Source organism: Perognathus longimembris, chromosome 20 (assembly GCF_023159225.1).
Source record: "Perognathus longimembris pacificus isolate PPM17 chromosome 20, ASM2315922v1, whole genome shotgun sequence".
Classification (NCBI taxonomy): Eukaryota; Metazoa; Chordata; class Mammalia; order Rodentia; family Heteromyidae; genus Perognathus; species Perognathus longimembris.
In genome coordinates, this window is record NC_063180.1 from 39,050,404 (window position 1) to 39,074,928 (window position 24,525).

Sequence of the window (24,525 nt, forward strand, 5' to 3'; positions counted from 1 at the left end):
CATACCCCAGCAGGCTTGACCTTGGTCCCCTCCCTCCTAGGTAGGAGGGAGGTTCTGACTGTGCCCTCCCCCCATGGCCCCATGGGGATGGTCTCCTTTGAAAGGCCCGAAGGAGCCTTGGCCTCCAGTGCACAGTTAGGCATCCCAGGTCTCTAAAGGCTGGGGTTTCGGCCTCCTCCATCTCGGGGGACGATGCAGGGAGCCAGGCCCAAGGCCCTCCCCCTTAGGTGCTTTCCCCTTCAGAAGGTCCCCTGCCCACCCCGACCATAGGACTTTGTGTGGCTGTCTGCCGTGTCCCTCCCCATGAGGCTCTATGTGGTATTGCTTGCAGAAAGCAAATGGGCCACGCATTGCCCATGGTACCCCATCAGCAGTGGGTCAATAAAATACTTGGGCACAAGTGACCTGGCTGGCAGGAAGGACTTGGGCCCTGGGGGATGCCATCATCCCCTTCTAGTGCTCCAGACTCGGCTCCTTGATACCCTGGGTGCTGGTGTTGCTCCTCACCCCTCTTCATGGTCCTTTGCTGGAGGTGTCACCTACTTCTTAGGAGCTGAGCCCAGCTGGGGGGTGGGGGGAGCAGTGTGGCTGGGATGGGGTTGTCCTAAGAATGTGAGGAATGAGCCTTGATTCTGGGCTCTGTTGATTTCCCCCCCCCCAAAAAAAGCATTAGAACCCCCTCCCCCCCCCCCCCCCGTTTTCTATCCAGGCTGGCTTTGAGCCACAATCCTCAGATCTCAGCCTCCTGAGTAGCTTGGATTACAGGCGTGAGCCCCCGGCGCCCCGCCCGCATTAGAATCATATGGACTATAGTGTGGAGCTGAACAGGGAGGGATCACTGGCACAGGCAGGGGGTTGTGACCATGTCCAAAGCTGCCTGGCCCTCCCCCTCCCCCCACAGCCCCCCTTGCCCTGGGGGCAGCCCGGGGCCAGCTGGCTGTGCCCTCTCTAGGCTGGCGTATGGCCCTCTCCATCACTGGTATGGAAGGGAGGGAGGCCAGCTGAGTGGGTTAGAGACAGAACAGTAGCTGAAGAAGGCCAAGGCCCCCCCCCCCCGGCCCCCACCCCGCCCCGAGCCTTAGGGAGCCCCCTCCTTGGAGCACCTGGAGAGTGATGGGGCTGGGGAGGAGTCCAGGTCCGGGTGGCTGTGTGTGCCAGAGGCAGACAAGGCGGGCGGTGTCGCTGGCCCACATCCAGAGAGAAAGTCCTTGGGTGACTGTGGGGTGGGTGGGGCCAAGAAGGTGTGGACGGGAGCTACCTCCGTGTCCTGGTCTTGCAAGGTGGCCCTGCCTTCAGAGCCACAGTGTGCCCAGAGGAGCAGACCCTATCAGGCTGGGCCTGGGGCTGTCACTGCTGTGAGGCCACAGTCCCGGCAGCTGTGCCCCCCCCCCCCTCCATGCGGGCACTTGGCTGTGCACACCCCCCCCCCCCATGGGCCTCCTCCCTCCCTCCCACGTGGGTGCTTCCCCTGTCCCAGCGCACAGACCCTATCAGGTTCACACAGGACAAACCACCCAAGGGATCCATCCGGCTGCTCCCCTCACCCCTGCATGGCCTCTGCTGCCCCACAGGGCCAGTTCCTAGCCCCTGCTGGGATAAATGGACTCTGGTCCTTGCGCTAAAGGCACGTGAGGACTCAGAGCGAGGCCTCTGCCATGGCCTCGTGTGCTGGCCCAGGGCCCGGCCGGGAGCCCAGGGCACGGAACACGGGGTCACCGATCTTGACATTCCGGGAAAAGCTCCCGTCAGTGGCTTTTAAAGAAAAACACCCTCTTCTTTCTTTTCATTCTTTCGTGTTGTTGTTGTTTTTTTTTTCTTCCCCTGAAACGTGTAGCCTGCCTTCCCCCGCAGGTTCCTGTCTTTCTTTTACGCTCAGGAGGGCAGCTTTCTGCACTGGGTGGCTCCAGGCCAGAACTCCAGGCAAGCAGTGCGCGTTCCCTGACCCCCTGCCCAGTACCCCCAATCCCTTACCCCTTACTCTCCAAATTGGACCCCCCTGGAGTCCCTAGCCTGACCCACCCCCACCCCCATTCTCAAGCCCCAGCTTGGCCTTACCTCTCCTCCCACCTCCGCTATTCCAGCCTGTGCTGGGACATAGGGTGTCTCTCAGGCAGGCTTGCTCTCTTACAGAACAGCTGTTCACTTTTCTCTTCTGAGGCATCGCCTTCAACTGGAAGGAGAACTGAAAACGCACCTGTTAGCAAGTCTTTCCGTTTCTCTTGGTGGGAGCAGGGCTCCTCCGCGTAACACGTGTGAGGTCTGGGGAGGACCCCTGCTTTGCCCGTGGTGCTGTGTGTTCTCCGGACTGAGGGAAGTTCTGCTGCAGATCCTCACTTGGCTAGGGCTGGAGGGAGGGTGGCAGTAAGATGGGAAAGAGAAGAGGGCCTTGATTTGGGAAAGACTGAGCCTTTCCGTGTCACCTCCTAGTCCCTGGGACCCCATGGCAGTCTGCAGGTTCGTGGGGTGGCGGAGTTGACACCCACGCCATCACACATGGGGCGGGAACGCGTGTTCTTGGCTTTTTGGACATCACACACACACACACACACACACACACACACACACACACACACACACACAGAGGATGGTGACCAGGTTTGCCTCTCTTAGTTTGCATCCTGGATCTCGCTTGTGTCCCTCGAGCTTGTGTCCCAGCCTGGCTTGGCCACTCCTTGTGACCGTGCCCTCCCCCCTCCAGGCGGGACACATTCCTGTCTGAAGGCTGGTGGAGGGGGATTGGGGGGAATGCCCAGGATTCTGGAAGGAGCATGCCTGTATCAAGTGTGAGCCTGGGCTAGCCTAGCCTCCTGTGCCTCCTACAACCCATGTCACGTGCCCACCTGGGAGTCCATGCACACGTATATGAGCTAGACATGCCGTCTAGCTAGTACAGAAATGTCAAAAGAAGAAAGAGGGTGTAAGGCAACCTTGGCTTTTGTTTTGTTTTGTTTGTGTTGGTCCTGGGGCTTGAACTCAGGGCCTGTGGGTGGGTGTGGGCCAGGACCAAGATTGAGAAGGATGGGGGCCAGCTGGGGACTTCAGAGCCTCCTTGGGGCTGTGTCAGGCCTGTTTCTCCTGGGCCTGGGCAGGTGGGTGGGTCCCAGCTTCTAGTGCCAGGGGGAACTTGGGTGTGAATTAATGAAAAGCAGCCAAGTTCAGATGTCCCTGGGATTCCACATGAAGTTAAATGGTAGAATGTGATCAGCCATGTGTCCTTGGCTGAACCAAACATACGCAGAGACTTTTTGGACGCTGGCAAGTTCTCATAGCAGGCTTTGGAGAACTGAATATTTTCATGGTTTGGTGTGTTCTCAGCAGGGAAGCCCCGAGGAGTGATTGGTCTCCCGGCCTCAGCCATTCCAGCACTTAGAACGTGTCACCTGACCCCCGTTCTCAAGCTATATGTTGCAGACTGGAAAAGGGACAGCATCTGTGCTAGTCACGGGGTGGGGGTGGGGGGGAATCATGGGCACCCCGCGTTCAGCTCCTGCACAGATAGATGAGTCTTTGGTTGGGCAGAGGAGGGGTGAAGAGATCCCGACGCCCACTTACCACCTAGTAGGTCCATTGTTTAGGAACCTGGCTTGGGCCAAATGAGAGCAGCTCTCTTAGCCAGGAGGGTGGGCATCTGTGCACCAGTCTCACTGCAGATCTCAGAAGTGCAAGCATGTCCCATTCTAGAGATGAAGAGATGAGGCCCAGGGCTTGGCTCTTCTCACAGGCTTCAGCCACCATGTATTCAGAGAAAGCTAAGTTGGGTGCAACAAGAGGCCTTGGGTCCAGCCCCTCCGATCTCAGTGGAGCCTTGGGCTTGGTCCAGCTTTCAGGCCTCCGGCATCTCAGGGCAGCTTGGGTCTCAAAGAGTTGCCAGTGGAAGAGGCAAGACCCAGCCAGCTCTGAGATGTCCCCTGGCTAGGCCAGAACCCAGGCTTGCCATCCGCTACCCAGGCTTCCTTCAGGGTGCAGCAGGAACAACTTTAAGATGACACGAAGTTACCATTCCTGGGTCTTGCGGAAGATTCCAAGTTGAGGCAGAGCCTGGTGTCTAAGTCAGAAGGAAAATGTGTGCTCAGCCCACACCGTACAGACTCACTTTTGATGCTCTAGGATAGATGTGATGTGTGTTCCCATATCTGTAAGAAGTTGCCTTGCTGGAGTACTCCTTTGAATGCGTTGCATTTGCTACTGCTTCTGATGTGGATTCATGTCAATTAAAGCTGTAGGAAACAAAAGTATGTTGAGGAGAATTAATCAGGAGGGAAATAAGTAACTTTAATGGTGGGATTATTTTTATCATTGTTATTATTGACTACGTAAGAAATCGAACCCAGTGCCCTTGGCATGCTAGGTAAGCATTCTACCACAGAGCTACAACCCAGCACCATTTTCCCTTATGCATGCGGTAGTATTAAAGTTGAGATGCTCCATTGAAGTCATTTTCTGTTCTCCACTTTCCCACTTTAATATTCTGTCATGATTGGCTGGGTACTGGTGGCTTACGCCTATAATCTTAGGTACTCAGGAGGCTAAGATCTGAGGATCGTGGTTCAAAGCAACCCAGGTAGGACAGTCCCTGAGACAATTATCTCCAATGAACCACCAGAAAACTGGATGTGGAGCTGTGGCTCAAAGTGGTAGAGTGCTAGCCTTGTGCAAAAGAGCTCAGGAACAGCACCCAGACCCCCAGTTCAAGTTCCATGACTGACACAAAATAAGTGTATATATGTATACATATGTATATACATATATAGTCATGATCATATTCTTCTTAAGGTACAAACTAGATTCTAATTTGTTTGCTAGTATTTTTATTTTGGTGTGATAGAAATAGAAGCCGGGGGCTTATACATGCTAGGCCAGCGCTTCACCTCTGAGCCCCCTCCCATCCCCCAGGCCCTAGCCTGGCCTTTTGTGGTTACCCTCTATGTCTTTATGAGTGTTCATCTCAAAGCTTTTTTTCTAGGTTGGGTAGCTGTGGCATCCCCATGATTTGCTCCTCTGACGCCATCAGCCATCCCTTGTTATTTTCATAGAACTCCTGGGAGCCAGCAAAGGAATGTGGGTTGGGGTGGGGTGGGGATAGATGGGGTCAGTTGCCTTTTATAAGGACAGAATGAGCAAGACACCCAGCAGCAAAGCACAGTACACCCTCCTCCAGCACCTTAGCTGGGAGGGGGTGGGGTGAGTATGTTGTTATTAGACAAAGGAGAAGATTTTGGGGTAAACAGAAATTGTTGTTGAAGTAGGTTATAATGGAGAAGGCCAGATTTGCCCTTTCCCCAGGAACTTGAGCCGGTAGTACAGCACAGGTTTCCTCTGGCCCTCTGGTGCCCTTCAAGGTCCTGAGGCCTTTCAGCCGTGGGCAAAGGGAATTTAGCTCACAGCCGAGCTCTGCCTGGCTTGAGATTGCTCAGTGCCTGGTGTCAGCGAAGCCTCCGGCTTTCTGTCCTTCTGGCCACAGTGTCAACAGGGACCCTCTTTATACCCCGAGGGACTGGACGATTAACGACACCTGGGCTCTGCTACCTACCTCCCAGGCTCCCCACACTGTCAGCATTCTGGATCCCGGTCACCGGACACAAGCCTGATGGCACCATCAAGGGCAGACTGGGTCCGTCCTGCCTGGCCGAGGTGTGGGCTAGACACGCGCCCTGCGCCCGCCTTCTCCACCAGCCACGAGGTCTGCTGGCAGCCTCCGTGACGGCGGAGATTAGCACCTGTGTGCACTGTGTGCACTGGCGCTCAGGGTGTTTTTGGCTTCTGGCCCTGGGCTCTGTAGGCCGCCCCTCCTCCCCTCGGCTCTGTACTTGATGTACTCAGGAAGAAGAGGAAAGCCCTCTTTGAGTTTGTTTCCCCTTTTAAATTGAAACCAGCCTGCTTCCAGGAAAATAGTGCCCCCCACACACACACCTTGCCCCCTGCCCCTGCCTCATGTGCAGGAAGCTGCCTTCCAGCCGCTGCTCCTCTCTCCCAGGCCTGGAGGGCCCCTTCTCAAGGTTTGGGGTCTCTACGACAGAGCCCAGATACGTCCAGGCTCCCCGTGTGCCTCCGACTCTGAACTATGCCTCCTGGCTGCTTGGTTTCTTTTGAAGTTAGGGCCAAGCTAAGTTCCCTGAAGAGCTGGGCAGGAAGTATGGCATTTCTAGGTCCCAGGTGGGGGGGGGGGGACATCACCAGAGAGACGATTCCCTCCCCCCCACCCCCAGGCACTGGGCATCATGTCCTCCTGGGTGCTTGTGGCTTGGCGTTGTGGGGAAGGCAGTTCCCTGATGCGCGGTGGGACCAGGCCCGACCGTTCTCCCCCATCTGTTGCAGCCACCATGTGGCTGACTTGGGCACTGGGCTCTCTGTTGGCGCCTCCCCCAATTGTGCAACCTGCTCAGACTGTGGGTGGGCCTTCGGGAGGAGGAAGGTGGTGGCCAGGAACTGGGCGCAAAGTGGCTCCACGGCTTGCTGGCGGTGTGGCCTGGCTTCCTCCCTCGGACTCCCCTTGGACCTGCCTTCTTGGTGTCCGTGGAGGGACTCTTCCTGGGTTGTATTTAAAGGCGAGAGGCGGGTGGCACCCCAGCAGGGCATGGTGCCACGCGGTGCCATTATTGTTGGCCTTCACAACTAGGGTCCTGGCGCAACCAGGAAAAGGAGTCTCAGCTTGGGGAGCCCGCCCCTGGGTGTCTGTCCTCACAACTGTAGGTGCCCTTGAGTTTCACAACAGGGTTGGGCCTCCTTGGGAAGTGGGGTACCCTGGGGGGGAAGAGGGGGGTTGAACTGGACTTTGTCCCCACCATCTGGGGCTGGCCCAGTGTCGCCTGGGCCGGGCAGGGGGGGTTGGGCTGCTTCCAGAGCTGTTTTCATTTTCAATTCCCTTTATTGCTAAACCACCTCAGGCCGCCGAGAACAAACTGTTGTCCTTAGCTGACCTCAGATTCCTGGCCTCAATTGTTTGCTGTGTGCTAATTTTAGCTTCCGATCATTTCCACCCTTATCCTTCCCCCACCCCAAAGGGAGACACACCGACCAAGAATAGCTACTGGGAAGGGGGGCAGTGATGGTAGCGGCCAGAGTTCCCTCCGTGATCTGGCTGGGAGCAGAGGGCAGCCCCTTGCTGCCCAGCCCGGAGAAGGGCGGGTTCTGTGGAGGTGGGAACCCCCCTCCCCCCTCCTCCAGAACCCTGTTCCATCCCGGCACTCCTAAGCCTTGGAGAAGTAGGGGTGCCTTTGAGGTTTTCTTTTTGAGCCCAAAACAGGCTCTTTCCAGGAAAAGAGCCCACCACATCCCCCCCTTTCCCCTCCCCATTCTGCACACAGACCCCACCCCACCCCCAAAGCCACCGTCTTCACAGAGCATAGCAAAGGACCTCAGTTGTACTCTTGATCGCTTGTGGCCTCGGTGACAGCCAGATTAAAGGCCCAGGTGTCCGGGGTGGGATCTACCCACGAGGGCGGAGCAGAGCCCGGCTGGGGTTCTGAGCTTTCAGTGTCGGCAGCCTCAGATGGAAAACCCCAAGTACCCCCTCCCCCTCCTGCACTTGGGTGAGCTCATCTGTGCCTCCTGTCCCAGCCTCCCTACCTCCAGAAATCTCAAACACTTTAGTATTTGAGGTTGAAGGTGCCATTTAAGGCTGGGACAGTGTGTGGCTTTGATTCCCATATCGAGAAAGAGAGAGAGAGACTGACTTAAAAAAATATGATAGGCCTTTCTCAGGGTGCTTCGGCCTCAGAAATAACTAGTTATGGATAGAAAGTAGGCAGTCAGGAAACAACCAAACAATCAAAAGTGCCACAGAGCTGAGCACTGGTGACTCACGCCTGTCATCCTAGCTACTTAGGGGGTTGAGATCTGAGGGTGGTGGTTCAAAGCCAGAAAAGTCTGTGAGACTCTTCAAATTACCATCAGAAAGCCAGAAGTGGAGGTGTGGTTCAGAGTGGTAGTGGGCCAGCCCAGTGTGTAAGTCCCTGAGTTCCAGCCCCAGTACTGGCCAAAAGCAAGCAAACAACAACAAAAAACATCTACTACAGAGGTCACACAAGTAGGTAGGAACAGGTCCAGCTGCTCCACAGGAAGTTTCCTTGGGATGATCCCTCACCTTTTACTAGAGCCAGAGGGGCCGGATGCCACTTCCACACACCTTAGGGGGATATAGCAAGCCTGTTCCCTCCCAAGGCTTCTTCAGAGAGGCTAAACGAGCAGAGAAATAGTTCTCCCAGGAGAGGCTGGGCTGCTGAGAATAGCCCACCCTTCCCATGTTGTGAGTTATTTTTAAAATCTTCTCTGAGTGGCACACGCAGTAATACGTGCAGTTTAAGGACCACACTGTTCTGCACATTTTATTATGATGAACAGTGCGGGCCCCCCCCTCCTCCTCCCACCACAGTGGCTAGCTACCTCTCCCCAGGCATTGCTGCCAGCTTCCTGGGGGGCTGCTTCCTTTGGTATTTACCTTCCTATCTCTCCACACCCTGCTCCTGGGGCCTCCTTGATGGGCCGCCCTGCTAGGCCTTTATCTCTGGATTTTTCACTTGGCTAATAAGGATGTGGCTGCTCCTGGTGGCCCCAGCCCGCAGGCACCCTGCCTGCTTCTCACGATAAGATGATCTTCAGGATTGGCTTAGGTCGGCATTCGGCGCCCCCATCCCTGCCCCCAGTTGCCCTTTTAGTGTCATTTTCTTGGTGGTGTTAGCTCCTCCCCATACCCCCCTGCTCTCTGGCTGTGCCCAGCCTGCTAGTAGCTGAGACCAGGTCCCCTGTATCCTCCTCTGCTGCAGCGAAGGAATACACATTGTTTCAAGATTTGCATGTCAGAAACTGTTCTTACCCCCCCCCTCACCCCCCCCACCCCCACCCCCCCCCACCCCCCCGTGCTGGGGGCTTGATCCTTGTTGAGCTGGAGATCCAATCTGCCTCTCAAAAGACACTGGAGATTAGGCTGGGCTGTGTTAAAGGCTGGAGTCCTCCTGATTGGCCCTCCCTGGGACTTTCTGATGCTGTTATCCAGACTTCCAGGTGTGGATGCCCGTGGGGGGTGGAGAAGGGGGGGTGCCCATTCCATTTTTGGGGGTAGCCCCTTGTGTAAGATGTCTGGGAAACGTCCTCACACACTTTCTATAGATTGCCTCTGTCTCCTGAGTCCAGCATTGAACATTTGGACTGACCCTTACCGTTTCCTTATCTTGTTCCCTTGTCCATTTCTCTTCCCGCTCTTGATTCTTTCGCAGTTTTCAGGGTTTCCTTTCAACCCTACTGTTGCTGTTCTTTCCGCTCTATTTTCTCCTGTGATAGTATCACTTTCCAACTTGGATTTTGGAGGCTTTTTTTTTTTAGGCTCATCCTTGTCTGGCTTTGCCGGGCCTTGTCTTATCTCTGATGATGGCTGCATCTCAGCAAATGCTTTGGAAATACCCTCTCCTCCCTGCCTGGCCTTTGCTTTTCATGCTCTACTTCTCTGGCATGCCAGAGCCAGGGGGCTCTTGAGTTGTCTGTCATTCTCTGGTGTCTCCTAACGCTACCCAGAGGAGAGCTGGCTGGGAAGCCAGCACCATGACTGGTCTCCTCAGCCAGTGGTCTCTTAGGCCAGTTCCTTCCAGGATTCCCTCCCAGAAAGGAGTCTTCTTCTGCACCTGGGGATGGGATGGGATGGGTGGGGGAGGTCCTGCCTGTGACAATCAGATCTGGGTGGTGAGGGGATGCTGGGGTGGCAGCATGGAACAGGTGAGCTGTTCCCCAGTCCCTGTGGAAGAGGCTGGGGGTCCCAGGTCCATACTCTGACAGCCAACCTCTCACCCAGCAAATGCAGGGCAAGCAAGCAGCCCTCTGAGGGGAGATGTGTATACTGCCTGCCCTTCTTGCTAAGGTTCAGACCTTTCCCTCTAACCCACGTCTGCCAGAGAGAGGCTCCTCTCACCATCTTTACCCCCTTTCCCTTTTGCTTTGTCCGGTAAATCCTTTTTTTCTTTCATGTTAATGAAACCTGGGCCTGTGAGTGACCTTCCACCTCTACCCAGAGTTCCTGTTTGGCAGGCTTTAGGTCCAGCCTGAGGTCTAGAGAGGAAGGAGAGGGTGAGGAGTGAACCAGGCAGGGGGTGATGAACACAGGGGACCTGGCCCCTTGTCAGCAGCCAGCATCCTCCCTTTGTTCTTTTCCAGCCCTGTTTCCAGGAACTGGTCAGGGCTACACCCTGGGCCTTATTCTGGCAGTAACTGAAGGCAAGCTCCCAAGGAGACAGTGGTTCAGGGAGAGGAGGGGACCCTTGCCTGGGGTTCCAGCCTTCCTTTTCTTCAGCCACAGGTCCTGGATGTGAATAGTCCTGGGCCGGTGTAAGCAACCCCAGGAAGCTGCCACAGGCCCAGACTCGTTCGCTTTCTCTCCCCAGTCTTTGCTGATGTTCTGGTCTGGCCATCACCATCCCATGGATGTGAACAGGCACCTGCTCCTACAGCACTGGGACATATTCCAGGCAGAAGGGAGTTATTTGTTGTGGGCCGTCTTGCTGTCAGGGGAATGTGGCAGTGGTTTCTGAGGAATGTTTTGGCCAGAATTGGTTCTCAGCGGCCATCCTAGCTGCAAGGGAGTCTGGAAGGTAAAGCTTTAAAACAAAACAAAACAAAAAAAAAAAAAACCCTAGGCATTGCTGCTCTAACTAAAATCATTTACATTGGATAAAGAAGACCCAGAGAATGGTAGCTAAGCCAATAACATTTTCTGTTATTGCTGCTTTGCTGGCTCTTGTGCATAAGTGGGAACCGATGATTAGACATGTGTCTAGTTGGCGAGGACAACCACTCTGATGCCCCTATAGCGTTTGGGGGAACCTCAGAAGTGGCTCTCTCTCTTGAATTTACTTTTCCCTGTCAGTTGAGGCTATTGGTCATGTTCACTATCTGAGCCGCATTGTCTTCTTATTCAGGAGTGAAGCCACGTGACCGTTGTTGTGGTGGTGGCCAGAAGTGTGTGGAGTAGGCTGTGTGTGTAGTTCATTGTCTGAACTGTAGTTGCTGTGGCTACTCAGGCTCCTCCCAGCTTTGCAGACTTTGTTTTTCATGACCATGAAAAACAAATCAACCAGGAAGCTGGGGGAATCCAGCTTCAGGAGGACTGGCCAAGTGTTTTGTAGATTGCCCCTCAATTTACAACTGTCCAACGGTTTCCTCGTGGTAGGACTGGGCTCGTGGCATTTTTGGAAAAAGCTCCCCAGAAGTGAAATGCTCAAAGCATCTCCTCACTAATCCACAAGACATACAGTCTGGGCTGGGATGTAGCTCAGTGGCAAAGCGCTTGCCCAGCAAGTGCAACCTCCTGGGTTCGATTCCCAGTACCAAAAAGAGGAAAAGACAAAAAAAGAAGAAGAAGACATACAGTGGTAATTGACATTGTTGTCCTTTGACATATTCCTGACTCTCTGACATCCCTAGATGTTTCAGGCTTTAAGTTGCGTGTTTCCCGCCCCAGACTTCAAACCAGCCATCCAACAAAGAGTCCTGCTTCTTCTCATTGGAGAATGGGATAAGATCTGAGATCTGGGTGCAGGGCACGCTCTGCGGATGGGGGTGTCCCACTCAGTGGAGAGCTGGGAGACGCGTGGGCGTACACTTGCCGTTTATTTGTGTTATGTGCCTTTCACCATGTCTCTTCTATCCCATCCATCTGCTCGCTGAGCTAAGAAGCACAAAGCCACACTTGGGGCCTCCCCCATATTGACCCACATATATCCCTGGGGGGGGGGCTTACGCGCCCAAAGTATCCCCCGTCCCCATTGATCTCTTCAACCCCAGCGCACGCAGGAGGCAGGTGTGGTGGTGTCAGACTGGAATGCAGGCCCTTCCTCTGCTGGGAGGGTTTCCAGTCACAACACCCACCGTTGTCCCAGTTCCGGCGGGCAGCTGCTTCCTCCGCCCCGCGCCGAGCCGAGGTCATGTGACTCATTTGTATACAGTGAGAGGCTCCTGTCACAGTGGGAGCTCCATCCTGGATTCCCCCCCTCCCAGCTTCCTGGTTGATTTGGGTTTGTTTCTGTAGATTGGGAAGTGCATTGTTAGTGACACACAGTTCATTGGCTTCTTGTTCTTTGGGTTCAGCTTGCCACCTACATGTGGCACTGACCGACCACCTGGAGAAGGTCTTTTTTCCTGTAGCATTTGAGGTTCTAGAATCTTCCAGAGTAGATTTTTACCTCTGTCTGTATATCCCTGCAGAAGTAACAAGGGGGTGTGACCCAGGAGAGAAAGGAGGGTGGGGGGGACCCCAGGAACCCAGAGACCTTGGCTGCAGTGGCTTCTCACCTTCTGCTGGCAGAAACCATGGGTCTTTGCTGATTACTGTTTTAAAGGGGGCCTTAGGAAATGGAAACTTCCAGAGGTGTTTTGTAACCTTTAGCACAAGGAGGGAAAACACCGTTATGAAATTCCTGGCACATGGTCTTTTCTGACCTTGCCACGCAAATGTGGCAGTGGCTTGCCAATTAGAGGTCAGGGGTTGCTGGTGCTATAGGAGTGACCCCAGTTGTGAGCTGGAGATGAGGTTCAGTGTGTGTGTGTGTGTGTGAAACTTGGTGAGAGCAGTCCAGCTGGTAAACCCAGGAATGCCACCTAAGGACAATCACAAAGGAATCTGATCTAAGATAACCCTGTGTTTCTTTCCTGCAGTCAGAGCTAGTAGCACATACACCTGGAATACCTAACCACTTAGGAGCTGAGGTCTGAGAATCATAATTCCAAGCCAGCCCAGGCAAGGAACGACTGTGAGACTCTTCTTTCCAGTGAGCTGTCAGAACTCTGAAAGTGGAGCCGTGGCTCAAGTGGGAGCACAAAAGCAGCTCAGGGACAGTGCCTGGGCTCTGAGTTCAAAGCCTAGGACCAGCACCAAAAATAAAGAGGTGAAAAGGGAGCAAGGTGGCGTGGGGGGGGGGCCCAGACAAGATTCCAGGAGGAAAAGACCTCCCCCAAGAGAGCCGCAGACAGCCTGTGCGTTGTCCAGCCAGGCTTTGTCCCCTGAGGAGAAGCAGCTCCTGACCAGAATTCCCAATGCGCCCCAGAGGGTGGAGGGGGGTGGGGGGTGGACGACTGGACCTAGGGCTGCTGGTCCCCGGTCAGACCAGCCTGTCCTGTGCACCAGGTTTTTGAACAGGATGGTTTTCCTGGAAGACATGTGGTGTGAATTGCCAGTAACTGGAAGCCGCTCGTGGTCAGTGGGCCTCAGGCTCTTGAGGAAGAGGGCTGGGGCCCTTGCCTCGCCCCACCCTGGGTGACAACTGCAGAGGCCCCCAGGGTGGCCCCGCCGGGACACCGTGGCCTGGCCTGAGTCGGATGGGCTGCCGGCTTCCGTGGCTTCTCACCTCCTGGGATTTGAGTGTTTGGACAGCAGGCCATGGCAACTCCGGCGGCTCGGCACGGTGGGGATGGCCTGTGGGAATTGCTTCTCCTGGGAGGAATTCAGGCTCTGAGGACCAGCTCTGCGGGCCATGGGCTCCTGGCGAGGCCATTTGTCTCCTCTGACATGGCCCCACACTGATGACGCCTCCCTACCCATGAGGGTGGTGGTCAGGCGAGTGGGAACAGGTGACGTGAAGCTATGGATTTCCCTGCCATCGGTCAGTGACATTAACAATGTGGGAGAGAGGAGGTTGCTGGCCCACCCAGGAGGCACCCAGGGAGGGGGCCCCAGAGAGGAAACTGAAGCCGGGGAGAGAAGGGAGACAGAGGAAGAGGAAGTGGGCCACAATGGTTGCTTAAGAGACAGAGAAAGGGGGAGCCCCACCCTGCTGCCCCTGGAGCCCTGGCATGCAAGGGGGGGCGGGGGCAAGGGGGGGCGCTGTGCAGGCCCCCACCATGCCACACCCTCTCCCAGAAGCCCCAGCTGGTCACTTCTTCAGCAGCGGCATTGTGGGCTGCCCCGGGTCAGTCCACGGAGAGCTTTGTCTGTGCCAAGGGGCAGGTGGACTCTTGAGCACCGCAGGCCTCTGGGAATGGTGGCTGATAGTTCGGGCCACCCCAGAGAGTAAATACAGTCAACCCACAGCCTGTGGGAGGCAGGCTGAGAGGCTCTCCACACTGCCCACTCCCCCCATCCTACTCTCTCCCTGGCCCAAGAGAAAACCCTTCCCTAGAAATGCGCATCTTTCCTGGTGGCCAAGCCCCTGTCCATCCACCCAGGTGGTTCTTCATGGAGGGCGCTGGGAGCAGCTCTTAGGGCAGGAGGGGGAGGATTTGGGATTTGGGGGGGGGGTGGCGGGAGGAACTCTCCCACATCCTTAGAACCCTGAATCTGTAGCAGCTGTTCATACTTCTGCTGGTATTTGTCATATCTAACCTTTTCACCCATTAAGTCTCCTTTAAGTTGCCAGTCAGCCTGTTTTGGGGGGCACACCCTTCTGTAGGTCGGTTTGTTGAGCCTTGGCCTGGGCAGCATCTCCTAGAAGGAAAGTCTGTATTTAGCTGCTTTTCTCGTGTTTCTCGTTCTCTGAGCCCATCATACCAGCCCCCCCCCCCCTCTCTCTTTCTCCCGTGAGAATTTTCCCAGGTGACCACTGGGACCGTCACTTGAAGTGTGTCTTCTGGGTGGTATTCTGGGTGCAGAATATAAGGCTGTAGGTGCGCCTGTGCAGGGGCTTGGCCAGGAAGAGGAGGACTTTGGGTCTTATTTTTTTGTTCTTCTTTACTGTAGTTCTGGGGATGGAATTCAGAGCCTCACACATGCCAGGCAAGAGCTCTACCCTGTCTAGTGTTTGCATTGTTAATCAGTTCTGGCTAGCTAGCACACTTTCTAGTCTATTATGGAATTTTTGTTGTTGTTGTTGTTGTTGTTGTTTACGCAATACATACGTGTGCTTTAAAAATGCCAAGGTTTGGGGCTGGGAATATGGCCTGGTGGTAGAGTGCTTGCCTCGCATACATGAAGCCCTGGGCTCGATTCCTCAGCACCACATAAAACAGGAAAAGCCAGAAGTGGCGCAAGTGGCAGAGTGCTAGCCTTGAGCAAAAAGCAGCCAGGGACAGTGCTCAGGCCCTGAGTTCAAGGCCCCAGGACTGGCAAAAAATTAATTAATTAAAGTAAAAAATGTCAAGGTTGAGGTTGTTTCTGGGGGAAAGTCTCGCGGCCTTGGTTGGCCTCCACACGCTTGTTCCACCCCAGGCCACTTCCACTGAGTAGCGTTCCGCAGACGGGCTGGCGCACGTGCGCGTCTGCACAGTTACCTGCCCTGTTTTCTACACTCTTCTTCTGGACCTGCTTTTCCCCACCTCTGGTCCGGCCTGAGTCCTACCTCCTTCCCACAGTATTTCATCACAGAGGTGTGCTTCTGTTCCGTGATCTACTTCAACGTGAACAGTGCTCAGGCTGTTTTGGAGAATCAGGTGCAGCTCCAGTTTCGTAAGTGCACAGGTGTGGCCTGGAGGTTCCATATCGCCAGTCACCCTGTCTGGCAAAGTATGAGGGAGATCACCGGGGGCCCTGGGCCTCACTCATCTGGTCGAGGTTAGATTTCAGTGTATTTATTTTGCCTTTAACTACTGATGGGTGAGTTTGGGAGCCACTTGTATGTTCCTTCGTATAAGCTGCCTTTGCTCGTTTTTCTTTTCTTTTCTTTCTATTTGGCATTACCAGGGTTCACATTCAGGGCTTTGTGCTCACTTGACTCGATCGCTTTGGCTGCTCTAACACACGTAAACCACATCCCACCAGCCCATTTTTTTTTCTTCTCTTTATTGCATCAGTACTGGGGCTTGAATTCAGGGCCTGGAGCTCATGCTTGGCTCTTTTGCTCAAGGATAGCACTCTCTACCACTTGAGCCACATACATCTATACTTCCAGCTTTTTGCTGGTTAAGTGGAAGTAAGAGTCTCACTGAACTTTCCTGCCTGGGTTGGCTTCAAACCACGATCCTCAGATCTCCGTCTCCTGAGTAGCTAGAATGACAGGCGTGAGCCACCAGGTGCCACCTGGCTCTTTTTTCTACTGGGTGTCTTTCCCTCTAATTTCCACAAGCGTTTTCTGTATTGAAAAATCGTCTTTTTGTGATAAGAATTACACTTGTATTTTTTTTTTCCTGTTTTCCATTTCTCTTTGGCCTTTGTGTGTGGTTATTTTTGCCTACTGGAGGATTATAATGCTTCTACAGAATCCAACTTACCAAGTCTTTTTTTTTTTTGGCCAGTCCTGGGGCTTGGGCTCAGGGCCTGAGCACTGTCCCTGGCTTCTTTTTGCTCAAGGCTAGCACTCTGCCACTTGAGCCACAGCGCCACTTCTGGCCATTTTCTGTATATGTGGTGCTGGGGAATTGAATCCAGGGCCTCATGTATATGAGGCAAGCACTCTTGCCACTAGGCCATATCCCCAGCCCCAGTCTTTTTATGGCTTTTGGACTTTGCTTTATAATGAAATAGCTTATGTCCAATATTATAAAACACTTTTTCCTAGATCATGTATTTTTTTTTGGGGGGGGGGGCAGTCCTAGGCCGTGAACTCAGGGCCTGAGCACTGTCCCTGGCTTCTTTTTTGCTCAAGGCTAGCACTCTGCCACTTGAGCCACAGCGCCACTTCTGGCCATTTTCTGTATATGTGGTGCTGAGGAATCAAACCCAGGGCCTCACGTATACGAGGCAAGCACTCGTGCCACTAGGCCATATTCCCAGCCCTAGATCATGTATTTTTATTTCCCATGTTTTAAAATCTTTGATTGACTTAGATTTCTCTTTCATTTAAAAACTTTTAACCAGCATAATATAAAGGTTGTGTATACTTCTGGGGTACGGTACTGTGTTATGTGTGGGAACAATTTAAAACTTACCCTGGTATAAGATGTGAAGTATGGCTCCAGCCTTCCTGACAGATACCACCTGCTTGTCCTATTACCTCTGTTGAAGCCCCTTCCCAGGGGTTGAGGTGTCGCTTTGTCTTCATTCAGGCGCTATCGTCTTTGGGCCCAGTTTTCCTTCCTCTCACTCCACTGACTACTTACAATAGGTACAGGTCTGGATGTCCACATCTATTCCCTCCCCCGCCCCCCCCAACACATTGTTTTTTGTTTTGCAGAGTTTTTCTGCCTGTTTGTTAAAATTTTTCCCTATGAAAGTCAAGATCAAGTTACCCTAGATCAAATCACAAGGAAACAGAGCAACCACAGAAATGCCTTCTTCCAGAAATATCTTTGAGTCCATTGCATAAAGGCAGAGACTGGGGTGGGGGGGGGGGAGGAGTGTTACGTGCACATGGCTGGGCGGAGTGCGGGACCAGAGCCTGGGATGGGCCGGGGCAGAGGCCAGGGCCTCCTCTGCAGGTAGCGGTTGTGCCCTGGCCTGCTCAGGCACGCTCCTCCCGGGGCCCTTGGGCCCACAGTGATAAGAGCACCTCCTGGGAGCACTCCTGTGCCGCCCGCCTGCCTCGCCTTGTTCTCCCACCTCACCCACACTGTGACTGAGACGGGCAGGATGAGGCCTGTGGGCCGGGAGGCTGCTTCCTTCCCAGCCCGCATCTCCCGGGCTGCAGGAGGAGGAAGGCCTGTCAGGGAGCCCTGGTTCTGCCAGACTGTGGAGAGACAGACAGACGGCTAGCTGGGGGCCGCGCTTCTCCCCCCACCCCCCGGTGGGTAGGTCAGAGCTTCCAGACTGAGAGGTGGTTGCCTGTGTGTCTGCCCCGTGGGGTCCCAGGACCCCTGGCATTTGTGGCCACCAGCAGACTTGGGAACTCGGCTTCCCGACACACCCCCGAGGCTGTGTGGCTCGGTTTCCTTGCGTGTTTCGTTGTGGGTTCCTTGCACCTGTGTGTGTGTGTGGGGGGGTGCTCCTGTGCTCCTGGACACCCCCAGGAAGTTGAGGGGTCCATCAGCATTGCATGTACCCCCCTGGTCAGGCTTATCCACCCCCTTCCTCCTCGGGGGTGGGGGGCGATGGTCGAGCCCCCCAACCAAACCAGAGGCTGTGCTATGCCAGCACCAGGCCCCGCTGCAGATGTTGCCCGAACCCCTGCTCGGGGCTGGGACTTGAGAGACAGCAGGAAAACAAGGCAAATAAACAAGAGCCGGGTCCTGTCTCCCCCCCGCCCCACACACACTCAGCTGCCCACCGAGAGAAGGCCGCCCGGCCCCGTCCGTGGCTGGCGCAGGGGCCGCGGGGCCCGGAGCGCAGGGCGCCGGGAATCGGGCCCGAGGGCCAGGCAGAGGCGAGTTCGAGGACCGGCCCCGGGCGCTGCGATCCGGGGCCGCGCGTCCCCCGGCCAGCCCAGCTGTACTTGTCCCAGCGTGGAGGGGACGGTGGGCGGGCCGGGGGCGAACCCGGGAGAACCGGGCTTGGTGGAGGAGAGCAGGGCCCGCCTCTCCCTCTTGCCGAGAACACGCCGTTCCCGCCCAGGCCTGCGGCTTGGGCAAGAGGCGCTGGTGGGACGCGGTGTTCCCTGATAAGATGAGGCAATCGCGCCCGGCCCGCCGCGCGCCGCGCAGCAGCGGCACCAGAGAACATTTATGTAACCTCGGGGGCCGCGCGCCAAGCCCCGCCCCGCCAGGGCCCCGCCCCGCTGAGCCCGGAGCCACGCCCACGGAGCCCCGCCCCGCCCCAAGCCTCGGCCCTGCCCGCGGCGTCCCGGCCACGCCCACGACCCCCAGCCACGCCCGCGGCGCCCCAGCCACGTAGGCCCAATCCCCGCCCCCACACCCTGCAGGGTTCCCCTCGGGCCCCACGCCACGCCCCTTTCATGTCTCCTCCCCCCCTTCCACCTGACTTGTAGCTTCAAGCCTGTGTGGGGTGCCCGAGGTCCTGCCCCCCTACTTTATGACCCCAGTCTGGTTCCTCCCCCAGACTTCCCCTCCCCTGCACCCACTCCTCACAAGGCAGACCCCAGCCTCCTTCCTCGCACCCAGTGCCCTCCTTCAGTACCCCGATCTCATCCCGCCTCTGGTTCCTGCCCTGTGCCCCCACCTCACCTGCGTGACACACATAGCCTCTGCCCCCTTGGGCCCTCCTGTCATTGGAATCTGTCATCCCCCCCATCTCCCTTCCGATGCCCTCTTCCGGAGCTAGAAGGAGTAGACTGAATTCCCGCCCCCACCCCCACGGAGGGCTCGGCCAATGCCACTGCTGCATCTTTGCCAGTGCCCCGGGAGGGGTAGATCTCCTGGGAGCCCAGCAAGGAGGAGGGCCCTGGGCTTGTTTTGTCCTGTGGGCTTCCTTTACTGCAGGGGGAGGCAGGAGGGTTCGTGACCTTCCCCTGCCCATCTCCCACGGGGGCACCCCCTGTGCTCTTTCAGGTCAGCCACTCCACCCTGAGGTCCAAGAGGGGTTTCAGAGTAAGGGTGGGCAACACCTGCAGGCACTGGAGACCTTTCCGGGGACCGGGGTCTAAACCGTTCATGTAACAAGCGGGAGATGTAGATCCGGCAGCACCTGCCCAGCAAAGCATGTGACAGAGTTCAGACCCTGGTACCACCAACAAAAAGGAAACAAAGCACCTCTCTGCAGTTTGCTTTGTTCTCCCCAAAGAGTAACATGGAATATTCCAGAGGCTACATTATGTGCGATGACCTCACTCTCCTGGACAGCTACTGGAATGTGGACATAGGCTTAAGAATTTTTTCACTTCTAATTGGATAAATTTCAGTTAGTAAAACTCAAAAAGCAAAACAAAACAAAAGGCTCTTCAGGGACCTCATTGAAAGTTTGTGAGAAACTGCCCTGCCATGGGTAGTTTTCTGTTCCCCCCTTGTCCCACCCATTCTCTCTGATTGGCTCTCGTCAGCATCCTGGGTGGTTCCGTCATGTGGCCTTTTGTGGGTCAAGCTGGCACTCCCTTGCTGCTTCAACTTGGACCATAACTTCATTCCTAGACCTGCTAATTGGCTGCTGCCTCTGCTGAAATAGCTGATGAGAGGTCATACGTGGGGAAGGCTCACATCTGTCTAGGTCTGGACCACATCCCTCGGGACAGGCACTGAGAAGCTAGCTGCGTGGCTCACACCTGTAATCCTAGCTACTGGGGAGGGGCGGGGGGGGTGCTAAGCACTGAGAATTTCCCTTCAAAGCCAGCCTAGGTAAGAAAGTTCATGAGACTGATCTCCAATCACACACACACACACACACACACACACACACACATGGTAGAATGATAGCCTTGAGCAAAAAAGCTCAGACACAGTGCCAAGGCCCTGAGTTCAAGCCCCAGGACTGACACCAAAAACAAAAAAACCCCAGCTCTGTGCTGACAAAGTGGCTAGTCTGGGCTCTCCACCCTCCTCTACCCTGATGCTCTCTAGAATGGATTCCTGCCTTCCTCTCAGCCGAGCACTCAATGCTTGGTAGCTTGTGCATGGGCCACACCCACTCTTGCCATTGGGTGAGTGGGAACCTGAGAAAAAGCATTGAGTGGGAACTCACAGCCTGATGGGAAGAACCATTTGAGCCCTAGGCACAGTGGGAACCAGAAGCTCCATGATGGGACACATGTTCCCTGCCACATGTTATATCTACCACTTTTTATCCCTGTGTACCCAACAGTTCCTCTTTCTCAACCCCAGGCTGCCTAGCACCCAGAAGCCCATCTCCTGGGCTGCTACAGCTCTCTGCTTGCTCCCCTGCCGGCGGTAAGGAGCTGGTCCGGGGCCATCCTATAATATAATACATGGTGGAGGAAGATCTGAGCTGACAGGGTTAATGCTGGACCATTTCATACTGGACTTTTCCCAAGCTCTCAATGACTAATGCTTGCTGTTGAATCTCCAGGAGTGGAACTAGCATGTGACTTTCTTCACTCCTTTGTTGACAAGTTTGCTTTCCCCTGGAACCAATTAGTACTAACATTTCTTTGAACATGGTTGAGAAAAATGTTTGGGCTGAACTGATAAAAGAATTATAGGGGGCCAGGAGTTTGATCTACTGGTAGAGTGCTTGCCTAGCATGCACAAAGCCCTGGGTTCGATTCCTCTGTTCCACATACACAAGAAAAGCCGGAAGTGGCCCTGTGGCTTAAGTGGGTAGAGAGCAAAGGAAGCTCAGAGACAGTGCTCAGGCCCTGAGTTCAAGCCCTAGGACTGGGAGAAAAAAAAGAATTATATTTAAGCCTTCCCCTTTTATTGTTGTGGAAGGCGTAAATACACGTGATTTTTCTTTTTAAATTTCACAACTACAAGCATCTCTTTCATGCAACTTCACTCTCCAGAGACCAATATTTCTCTTACTTAACGTAGGTGTCACTATCATGGACTATGTGGTTTTTGTCTCTATTTATTTTGCTTATTTTAGTGGTTCTGGGGCTTGAACTCTGGGCTTCACACTTACTAGACAGGCTCTCTACCTACCACTTGAGCCATATCCCTAGCCCTTTTTTGCTTTAGGTATTTTTCAGGCAAAATCTTGAGGGTTTTTTTGTTTTGTTTTGTTTTGTTTTTTGTTTTTTGCCCTAGCAGGCCTGGATTGTAATGCTCCTCCTTATACCTAGTGTATAGCTGGGTTTATAGGCATGCCACTCTACCCCATGTTTTTATCGTTGAGATGAGGTCTTGCTAGGTTTATGCCCAAGGTGTTCTTGAACAGTCTTCCAGATCTCTGCCTCTCTAACTGGGATTATAGGCATGAGCCACCATGTCAGATACTGTTGGTTACCCTGATGTGATAAAGGTTGCATTCTGAGGTGCAGATCCACCAACCCCATTGGTTGTCCGGAGCCGCTGATGTCATGTTTGTGGTTTATGGGTTTGTGGGTAAATGATGGCCTTGATTTGAGCAAAGGATGGGAGGAAAGAATAGAGTGCAGACCGTAGTCAGCCTCTCCTAACTCCCATCACTGGACTCTGCCCCCTGCGCCCTCAAGGGTTGTTCTGGGTTAGGACCCTCGTCTGTCACCATGCTTGGAGCCCCTGCTCTGTGGGCCTTTGTCAGATCTTCCATCAGAGGAGCCACAGGCTGGTGGCTGGAGATGCCAATCTGACCCCCAAGGCTACAAGCCTAAGGGGAGTCAGGATGGGCACTAGGCTCCCTGGGGCGGCTGGACTCATGTAGACATGTAGTTTTGGGGTATGATCCCATGCCCCGCTTTCCAGGGGCTGGGAACAGGAAGCCCCACATGGGAATATTGGATGATGTGCGTGTGTGTGTGTGTGTGTGTGTGTGTGTGTGTGTGTGTGATGAGCCTTGAACTCAGGGCCTGGTCCCTATCCCTGAGCTCTTTCACTCAAGGCTAGCGCTCACCCACTTTGAGCCCCAGCGCCACATCCAGTGTTGGGGTGGTGGTTCCTTGGAGCTAAGAGTCTCCCGGACTTTCCTGCGGGCTGGCCTCAGCGCTCAGCCTCCTGAGTAGCTAGGATTACAGGGGGGAGCCACCGGCACCCAGCTGGGATGGCATTCTTTGGGGGAGCCGCCTGCTAGGAAGCCATGCCATTTCATCCCGGGACCTGACCGGTGCGCGGCTCCCAGCGGTGGACGGAGGGCCTGGCCCGCCGCACCCTCTGGCCACAGAGGATGGCAGATAGGGCGTGGGGTGGGTGAGGAGCAGGGTAGGGCGGCCTTGGCCCCGGGTGGCACCCACACTGACGCTCTGCTCCCGTCACCCACAGGTGAACGGCCCTTCGCCTGCAGCTGGCAGGAGTGCAACAAGAAGTTCGCGCGCTCCGACGAGCTGGCCCGGCACTACCGCACGCACACCGGCGAGAAGAAGTTCAGCTGCCCCATCTGCGAGAAGCGCTTCATGCGCAGCGACCACCTGACGAAGCACGCGCGCCGCCACGCCAACTTCCACCCGGGCATGCTGCAGCGGCGTGGCGGCGGCTCGCGGACCGGCTCGCTCAGCGACTACAGCCGCTCCGACGCCAGCAGCCCCACCATCAGCCCGGCCAGCTCCCCCTGAGCGCCCGGCCCCTCGGCCAGCCCCGCGCCCAGCCAGGCCCCCCCAACCTGACCACAGCCATGAGCACACACTGGCTCCCCTCTCCTCCTCTCGGCCCTTGCTCCTTCCTTTTGTGATAAGAAAGATGTCCGTGAGAAAAGAAAAGAAAAACACACAAAACAGACAGCAAAACACTTTTCTTCACCTCAGGTGTCAAAGTCAATTTGTAAAAAAAAAAAAAGGAAAAAAAAAGACAAAAAAAGAAAACAGAAATTACAAAAAGAAACCCCACCCACACCATCCACCAGTTGCACAATAGAGATAACCCACGGAGTTGAGATTCAGCGGTGTCGAACCCCCGTTTCTCAGGGATGGACGCGGTCCCCGTTGTCAGTGAGGGCACCCTTCCTGCCGCCTTAGTCTGTACATAGATTTGCACTCTGGAATTGTTGAGAAGCTTTGGGAAACACACTGGAGGCAGAGCAGGCCCAACCTGCTCAGGTGGAGCTGGGCAGCCATTCTTGGGGGGGCGGGGGGCTCTGTCCAGGGCCCTGCCCACGCCCCCCCCCACCCCTACCCCACTCCGGGAACAGACGTGGTCACTCGGCTTTGTGCTTCTGTCGACAGATCCCTGAAAAGGAGGCCTGTGTTCGCCTCTTCCCCCGCCACCCACGTGCCCAGCCTCAGTTCTCTGCCCCCACAGGCCTGGCTCAGAACGCAGATGGGTCTGAGGAACGGGTCTCCTCAGAAGGATGCCTTAAATTGTGCCAGGCCATGGGAGCAGACCCTCTTGGGTGGGGGGTGGGGGTGGGGGGTGGGGGGAGGGCTGCAAGAGAGATGGATCTGCCCTTCACAAGCCGGACCTCCCTGCCTCCAGGAACACTGGAAGCTAAGATGGGAGCCCAGGGCAGAGGCGCCCTTACATTACACAGACCGACCCCCCAAGGAGACAGGGCTTGGGGACCCCTCGCTCTTAATGCCATGTTGTCCGACTGGAAACTGGAGCCTGGGAATTCTTGTTCTACAGTGATTTCAGCAAGTGATGTTGGTGCTGCGTGCAGTTCCAGAACTCTCCTGCCCCAGGGAGGCTGGAGAGGTGCCTTGGTTTGCAGCAATGGACTGAGAGCCATGTTTGGCGCGCGCAAGCGCGCGCCCTCCTCACCGGAACGCGGTGACTCGGGACTTTGTCAGGAGTCATGCGGTGGATGGGACAGGAAACTGGACATTCTGTTTCCTCCCCCCGGGGGAGCACCGGACCGGACATTGTGGGAAATGCTTTCGTGTCCCCCGGGGTGCAGGCTTAGCCCCCACTTCTCCCTTTTCCCTTCTGCTTCTGCCTGGCCTGCCTGGGAGGCCACACGCGGCCTACAGTGCTCTGACACGAGCCTGGTAGGCCAGTGGGAGTCAAGTGGGCTGGTTCCCTGCGGTCCAGCCAGCTCCATTGCAGACCCAGGGTGTCCATCCCATCTTGCGAAGCCCAGACACCACCTCCCTTCCTCGCCAAGAGGCGGGGGGTCTACAGATGCCGGGCTCCAGGACTGAGTATATGTGTGTGTGTGTATGTGTGTGCGCGCGTATGTGTGTATACCCGTGTGTGTTGGTTTGGCGGGTGGGTTTGGGGTGCACTGGGGGTATCTTGCAGAGATCTGTCTTTACTTTGATGCAGAGGGGCAGCCCTTGGGACTCAGAAGGCCATCGCTGGTCCCTCTGGGCCCAGAGTGCCTTGGTTGTA

General features: G+C 55.3%; 1 protein-coding gene across 1 annotated transcript in view; it reads left to right on the forward strand.

Annotated features, from left to right (window-relative positions):
* Klf13 (Kruppel like factor 13) overlaps positions 1 to 22,953 on the forward strand; it is a 39,288-nt gene extending 16,335 nt beyond the window's left edge. Inside the window, exon 2 of the mRNA XM_048368853.1 lies at positions 22,525 to 22,953. Within this exon, the coding sequence (XP_048224810.1) occupies positions 22,525 to 22,814 (290 nt within the window). The 3' untranslated portion in view covers positions 22,815 to 22,953. The remainder of the gene's footprint in view (positions 1 to 22,524) is intronic.
* The last annotated feature ends 1,572 nt before the right edge of the window (positions 22,954 to 24,525 follow it).